The following is an 8,243-nucleotide window of genomic DNA, read 5'->3' as shown; positions in this document are numbered from 1 at the left end:
GTTATTAAACAATCACATTTTAAGTGGTTCCCCAAACTACCACCTGCCTCAGCATTATTCTCCTTGAATGACAGCAATTAATTATTCTCAACACTGTAAAAAAAAAAAAAAAAAAAAAAAAAAAAAAAAAAAAAAAAGCAAAAAGATATATTTCTCTACAATGAAAGAAGAAAAAGAGAAACAAAAAGTCTTCTGATGCAATATTCTCTTTATTTTACTCTTGCTTCTTTCATGGAAATTTATTTTTTAATGTGACAGCTTAATAAATGCATAAATTTTTGCTGTGATTGAACCCAATCTAGGAAATTTTAGTTCACATTTCTTCCCAAAAGGAAACCAGATAATACATGTTTGCTCAAGCGAGCACTTCCACAACCATTAAGCACCATTAAAAATTTTTTCAGAGATGGTTTAGCTAGTCCTGGCAATCATAGCTAGTTAATTGCTCTCCAAATTAAACTAATGTGACATTACATTTCGCTTTTTTATGTTTAATTATATGGCAAATCTTTCCAGCGGTAAGACTCAGAAGACTCTTTCAAGTGTATTTCTCCCCCTAGATATGAGTGTTCACTGCTCTTGGGTGCATATAAAGAAATTATCCACATTTACAAAGGCCTAGGAGAGATTTATTCAGTATCAACCTATTTCTTACACATTTCATAAATACAGTCTTATAAAAATATTGTGAATCCATGTAGCCTTGCTTTATCACTAAATTCACTCTATATTGATATTGTTGAAAGCATATCTATGGTAAAAAAGCAGTGATGTCTTCTGGATACAATAGGAACCCTGTAAAAACACTGTCATCCTCACTACTGGCATATACTCCATTCCCATCTCGTCCAACTTCCAGCCAGACTTGGTCTCCTGCCTTGAGCTTGAGAAGGGTTAGGAAAGATGCCTGATCGATTTCTTGGCTGTAAAGTGTTTCCCGAGACTTGACCTGCTTCTTGTTTTGTGCTATGAGACTGATCCGAGCAGGCCTGCCTCTCACAGTGAAATGGTAAGCAAAGACATAAACTCCTGGGATGCTACAGTTGAATTTCCCACTGCTTGGATTGTAATTCCCTTGATCATTATAGAGAATCTTGTCAAACTTGATAGGAATGTTAGGAGCAGGGAAAGGCTTAGATAGACCTGCACTGAATGCCGATCTCTTAACACTTGCACATTCTCCCTTTGCTCCCTTGAGGCCCCGAGAGCCTTTTTTCCCAACAGTCCCTCTGGTCCCTTTGCTACCAAGATCTCCCTTTGGTCCAGCAGGTCCAATAAGACCAGGAGATCCTAGATCTCCCTTTTCCCCTTTAACACCTGGTTCACCTGGCATTCCATGTTGGCCATCTAAGCCCTTGGACCCTTCTTCTCCAACTTCTCCTTTGCTGCCTTTTTCTCCCTTCATTCCTACTTCCCCCTTTTGCCCTTTTCCTCCTCTTTCTCCAGAATCTCCACAGAATCCCTTATTACCTATCTCCCCCTTTTCACCCTTGGCTCCGGTTTCTCCATTTAAGCCTGGTAGCCCCATGTCTCCACTATCTCCTTTATCTCCCTTGGTGCCATTTTCACAGGTGTCCCCCTTGGATCCTTTTTGCCCTTTTACTCCAGCCTGTCCAATGTTCCCTTTATCACCTTTAGGACCAAGTCCACCTGAAATAACAGAGAAAAAAATGTTTGATGATGAGTAAAACTAGAAGCATTATGTTTCCTACCTGAAGCATATATAAGAAAAATAAATTTCAATGTGTTGGGGAAACCTAGGTCTTATGTCAGGAACTGTTTTACCTGAGGCTAGGAATACTTGTAAAGAGAATTTTTAAAAAATGAAAGTAGGAGCAGCTAGTTGGTGCAATATTTAGAGCACCAGCCCTGAAATCAGGAGGACTTGAGTTCAAATCTGGCCTCAGACACTAAACATTTCCTAGATGTGTGACCCTGGGCAAGTCACTTAACCCCAATTACCTCAGCAAAAAAAATTAAAATAGATATAAAAATGGAAGCTGATATTGACAGCTCCATATATTTGGACATAACCATATACATAGAAACAGAGACAGACATGGTGCATGGTGTGGAAGCAACTTCATCTTTCTATTTTTGATTAATTTTCATTCTGAAGGCAAAAATGATAGCTTAAGTTCTATTATCAGATATAGTTCAATATTCAGAGACAATATAGCACAAAAGATAGAGAATGGACCTCAAGACCGGAAAGACCTGACCATGACATATACTAGCCATCTGGCCCTAACCAAGTCACTTCACTTCTCAGTGCTCTGAGCAACTTTATAAGACTATAAGTTGCATATAAGGTACTGATTTGCTTTAATAAAATGTGTTTCCTGGTTCCCTGTACCAGTGAATTAACATGATAGGAATCTATTGCTGTTTAACATAACTCTACTTCCCCATATGACATATTCATGTTTTTTAGTTGTTTTTCCTTGTGTCTGACTGTTCATGAACCCATTTGGAATGTTTTCTTGGCAATGATACTAAAATGGGTTTTCATTTCCTTTTCCATCTCATTTTACAGATGAGAAAAGTAAAATGAACAGAATTAAGTGACTTCCCCAAAGTCACACAAGCTAGGAAGTGTTTGAGTCCAGATTTGAATTGTGGTCTTTCTAAATCCATACCTAGAAGTCAATCCACTGAGTCACCTACCTGACCATTGACATTTAACCCAAATCATTTAACCTCTATTTGGGAGGGGGTAGAAGATAAGGAAGGGAGGGAGAAAAATCTGGAACACAATGTCTTACAAAAATGAATATTGAAAACTATCTTTATATATATTTGGAAAAGAAAATACTATTGAAAATAAAAATAAATAAATGAACCCAGAGCTGTGGTCTACATTCATAACAAGCATCACAACTACAACTACAAAATAATCTTGGCACAAATAAAACAGACCCAAATAATTGAAGAAATATTAGGAATTCATGGATAGATAAAACCCACTCAATGGGCTTAACAAATTTATTTTCTTCTGTGCCAGAGGAATCAAATTACTAGAAAACTATGTTATAGAATTAGAAAACAATAAGAAAAAATTTTATCTGAAGGAATGGAAGGAAACTCAAGGAAAATGATGAAAAAGGTGAGAAGAAAGGGGGCCTAACAGGACCAAATCTCAAACAATATTACAAAACAATAACAATAAAACAATTTGGTACTTGATAAAAAAAAAATAGATTGATCATTAGAACAGAATAGGTATACAATATGAAGAAGCAAATGAAAACAGTAGTCTACTTTTAATCAATCAAATTATCAAAGTTGTTAAAATAAGAATTCATCATTCAACAAAAATAACTGGAAAGCAATATGGAAGAAACCAAGTAAAGACCAACAACTTAAACCACATTAACATGATAAACTCTAAATGGCTTAGATATAAACAGTATAATTATAAAGAAGTTTAAAAAGCAAGGTGGAAAAATGACTATGGATGAGGGGAAAGCTCATGACAAAACAAAGGATATAAAAGAACACAAGATAAAATGAACAATTTTTATTACATAAAGTTAAAAAGTCTTTGCACAAACAAAATCAATCTAGCTAATTTGAGAAGTAAAACATGACTATGGGGAAAAGTTTTGCAGTAAATTTCTATAATAAGAGTCTCATTTCCATAAAAAAAAAATTCAATCTCTCAATAGCTATGTGGAAAAAATGCTCCAAATCACTAATAATTAGAGAAATTCAAATTAAAACCACTCCAAGATTCTATTACACACTTCTCAGAGAGTTGGTGGAAAACAAAAATTACAAAGGGTGGATAGGCTGTGAGAAAATTGGTTCATTAATGAATTGCTGATGGAGCTAAAAGTATCTGGAAAGCAATTCCAAAGGTATATAAACCATGAGTCCACCGCCATGATTTGTCTTTGATTTTCAAGGATGTCACTAACTCTTTTATTAAAATGTAAACATTATTAATAACAGAATGAATTACACCGAAATTATATCTCAAACCTTTTAAACACCACAGTCACAAAAGTTACTAAATTGTATATATCCTTTCACTAATATCATTAGTAGGTTTATATCCTAAAGGGCTTAAAGGAAAAGGATCCATATGTACAAAGATATTTTCAGGACTCTTTTTGTAATGACAAAAATCAGAAACTAAAATATCCACTAAATGAGGAATGATTGAAAAAAATATGGCATCACACTATAATGGGAAACTATTAAGTATTATAAATGATGAAGGAAAAGGAATGGTTACAAAGAAAATTAGGAAGACTTGTATGAACTAATATAAAATGAAGAGAACTAGACGAGGAGAAAAATGTATATAATAATATGATTACAAAAGCAATTTTGAAAAACTTAAGGAATTTTATAAACCCATTGATGAACCACAATTCCAAAAGACCCATGATAAAACATCAACACTTTCTTAGAGTCAGACTGAGACTTTTTTTTGGGATATTGACATTGCAGAAATTAGCTTTGCTTAAATTATGCATTGTTATAAAGGTTTTGTTTTTTTCTTTATTCATGGAAGAGTGGGAGGTGTTGGGAAGAAAAATAAATTTTACAGAAAAAAATTAATTTAATTTAAAAAATAAAAATCATTATATAATTCCTTGAGAATAGAAGCTATTTCTTTTCTGTCTTTGGATCCCTAATGTTTAACACAGGGCCTGATGCATAATAAGAAATAATTAGTAATTATTGAATTGAATTGAACTATCAATAGTTTATGCAATGGAATAAGAAGATATAAATATTTGCAAAGTACATTTTCATATATGTTGTTATGCTAAATATAAAGTTTATAACAAATCACTGTTCAGAGTGGGATCTAACATACCTTGTTCTCCAGGTTTCCCAGGATATCCTGGAGTTCCATTTACTCCTTGATCACCGTGTTCTCCTTTGTCTCCTAAAATAATGTTACTATTAACATATTTTACAAAAGGCCTTATTCAGAAAACAAATAATATTCATTCAAAAACTATATTCAATTCCAAGTTATTCATGGTTAGAATCATTTAAAAAGAAATCAGCTTGGAAATCTACTTGTTCAAAATATCCCTGTCCATTCCATTTGAATTGTTAAGATTCTGTGTAATTGTCCATTTTAAAAATGATCATTTTCCCCATGTAAAATGATTCCATTAAAAAATATTTTTGTTAGGAGGGTTTTTTTAGTTGTTTTAGTTGTTGGTAAGGTTTGCTTATTGTTTTACCTTGGTCCTAGGATTCTTTGATATACTGTAGAGAACTCTTATCTTAAATAGTTGCCTAGTTCATTGAGATATTAAATGACTTCACTATGACATGCCTATAAAACATATCAATGGTGAGGCATGAATTTCAAACTTTGTGGCTCTTAGACTAGCTCTTTATTCACTACAAATGTTTATGATATTTCAAATAACTTTTCTTTCTATATCCATGAACATATTACCAATTGAAGCCCTCATCAGCACTTGCTTAGGCAAATATAATAGCCTAGTAGTTGGTGCAGTGGATAGAACCTTGGAGTCTGGAAGACCTAACTTCAAACCCGGCTTTGGGTACTTACTAGCTCTGTGACCTTGTACAAGTCATTTAACTTCTGTTTGCCTCAGTGAGACTATAAATGGGAGAGCAGCTCCATGGTGTAGTAGATAGAAGGCCAAGTTTGTAATCAGGAGGTGGCTTCTTCCTGATTTCAAATGTGGCCTCTCCTATTTTCTAGTTGTGTGATCCTAGAGCAGGTGATTAACTCTATTTGCTTCAGTTTCCTCATCTGTAAAATGAGCTGGAGAAAGAAATGGCAAAGAACTCCACCATCCTTACCAAAACAAAAACAAAAACAAAAACAAAAAAAAATGGGGTCATAGAGAATGAGATATGACTGGAAAATGACTAAACAGCCACAAAATGGGGATAATAAACAATATCTACCTCCCAGAGTTATTGTGAGGATCAAATGAGATAACATCTGCAAAGTATCTGGCACTATATAAATGTTAGCTATTGTTGTTATTGGTGTTTATTGTTATCTGTTCTTCCTCCTTCCATATTTGCTGTCCTCCAAACTATCCTTCACTATTTATCTTCATAATGTATTGTTTTCATTATCACTTCCTTAATCAAAGCCCTCCAATGACTCCCCAAAGGTATACATGACCAAGTATCACTCAACACTCTCTGCAATGTTTCCAACCTACCTTTCCAGCCTTTACTCACACTAGGCCCTTTGTGTTCTAGATGAACCAATTAAATTACACTACTCATCATTTACCAATCTCATCCTGTCATCTGAATTGTTGTCTCTGTGCCTTTACTTACATAGTTCCCCTCGCCCTCAATGATGTAATCATCATCTTCCCATCTTAATCTATGAAAATCCTTCCATTAAGTCACAACTCAACTCTTACCAAATGCATCACACATTAATATGAGGTCCTCTGCTGCAGATGTCACATAGTCCTTTCTTTGGACCTTTCCTTTGTACTTATATTCGATTTTTCATTGGACCTATTTGTGTGTGAAATATTCAATAAATCATTGTCCGTGAATTTGAGCTGCACTATTGTCAAACTGAAGTATAATGAGTTCCATTATCTATTTTAATTTGCTCTCGGGTGTGTGTTGGAGCCAGCTCAAACTGGACTGAGAGGCCATTATCAAATTTCCAATGTGAGTATTTCTTAGAATCTATAAATCAGAGCTTCATTTATTTTTTCTTGATTGTCTACTCTTAAGAAAATGGCAAAGAAAATATTAATAATGGAGATTAAGTTTAAAATGTGTGAGTATATATTTTTTTCAGAGAGCTGGTTGTTAAGCATTTATCATCACTCTTCTGCTTGCATGTCTTACAACTCTTCCAAGTCTTTGGAGTCTTTGGAGCAGAATCCACTCACTTTTACTAAACTAAGTCAAAGCAAGAAGTGGTTTTCATGATAGGAAACTATAGCACAGTCATCTAACTCATTTCTCTACTTGAAATATATAACCAACAACCTGCTAACACTTCCAAGAAAAAAGCTGGAAAACTCATGCCTTTAAAAATAGATATTGGCTGAAAAGAAATCTACTTTTTGATTCTCCATCAAAGCATGCTCTTCATATCCTTTTAACAGCCACTTTCCCTATTCTTTTTTTTTTCTCTGTTAGTTCCAAAAGTCTAGTTTCCAAACTGCATGAATCACAGAGGGAGTTCATCTCTCATCTTTATTTCAAGGAGTTCCACTAACATAATTCAACCCTCAAAGAACTCAAAGTTTCTGAAGCTGAAAATCCCACAATTGACAAGTGTGAAATAGCTGTGTTACCTTCGCATCTTTTTACAGTAATTACTTTGCTGAATGTTCCACCACAAATGATTCAGGCTGCTCCTGAGACACAGCAAGAGTGATATATTGCTGATATTCCATCTCCTGACGTGTGACATTATTGCAAAAAAATATTTAATTTGATGGATACATGGTATTTCTACAGAGTGGCAATGTTTGCCAGGAAATGTCTCAATGTCATTGTGAATCTATATTCATAGACTATATCTATATTCATAAGTAACAATAGCACAAGCCAAAATTTCCTAGGGTCTAAAACTCTATTGCAAGCCCTTTTCATTGGGTGGTCCAATTGGAATCATAGGATGTTAGAGGCCGCATATGCTGCCCATCCATGAAGGCTTGAGTCAGGGAAGATCATAAGAAGAAAAGACCAGAGATAGAGCTAAAAGGAATTTCAAAAATCATCAAATTCAACCATCCAAAAATTTTTACAGTTGAAAAAATCGAGACCTAAATGTATGAAATTATTTGCACAAGGTCCAGTGGGTAATGAGCATCATAGGGAGGATTTGAACCCAATCCTCTGATTTCAGAGATATTCCCTGCATGTTGCTTAGGAGAAGAAATTTACCATCTAATAACTTGCCATTTTAAGTAATTCTTCTTACTAAGTGCCATAAATGGCTTTGTAATTTCTTCTACTGATGGACAGCAAGTGCTTTCAGAGCCCTCTAAATTCAAGACCCTAAGGGCAATTCCTTTATCATTTCCCCCTATTTACAGATCTGAACAACAGAGTTGTATGAAGCTTGAATGAAATAATCTATATAAAGTACTTTCAAAATGTTAAAGCATTCTATAAATGTCAGCTATTGTTATCATTAGAGCTAAAAAAAGTACTTTAGTTGTCATCTAGCCAAGCCCTTCATTTATAAAATGAGGAAATTAAAACCGAAAGGCAAAGTCATTTCATCTGAAATGAAAGCCCAA

General features: G+C 34.4%; 1 protein-coding gene across 1 annotated transcript in view; it reads right to left on the bottom strand.

Annotated features, from left to right (window-relative positions):
* Positions 1–223: 223 nt before the first annotated feature.
* The window catches only part of OTOL1 (otolin 1), a 15,995-nt gene continuing 7,975 nt past the window's right edge, over positions 224–8,243 (bottom strand). The window contains exons 5-6 of the mRNA XM_074307672.1: positions 4,832–4,903; positions 224–1,650 (exon numbers count right to left, since the gene is read on the bottom strand). Coding sequence (XP_074163773.1) covers positions 752–1,650; positions 4,832–4,903 — 971 coding nt within the window. The 3' untranslated portion in view covers positions 224–751. The remainder of the gene's footprint in view (positions 1,651–4,831; positions 4,904–8,243) is intronic.

Source organism: Sminthopsis crassicaudata, chromosome 3, assembly GCF_048593235.1.
Source record: "Sminthopsis crassicaudata isolate SCR6 chromosome 3, ASM4859323v1, whole genome shotgun sequence".
Classification (NCBI taxonomy): Eukaryota; Metazoa; Chordata; class Mammalia; order Dasyuromorphia; family Dasyuridae; genus Sminthopsis; species Sminthopsis crassicaudata.
The sequence above is the reverse complement of the archived record's forward strand: the minus strand, read 5'-3'. Positions and strand labels throughout refer to the sequence as shown.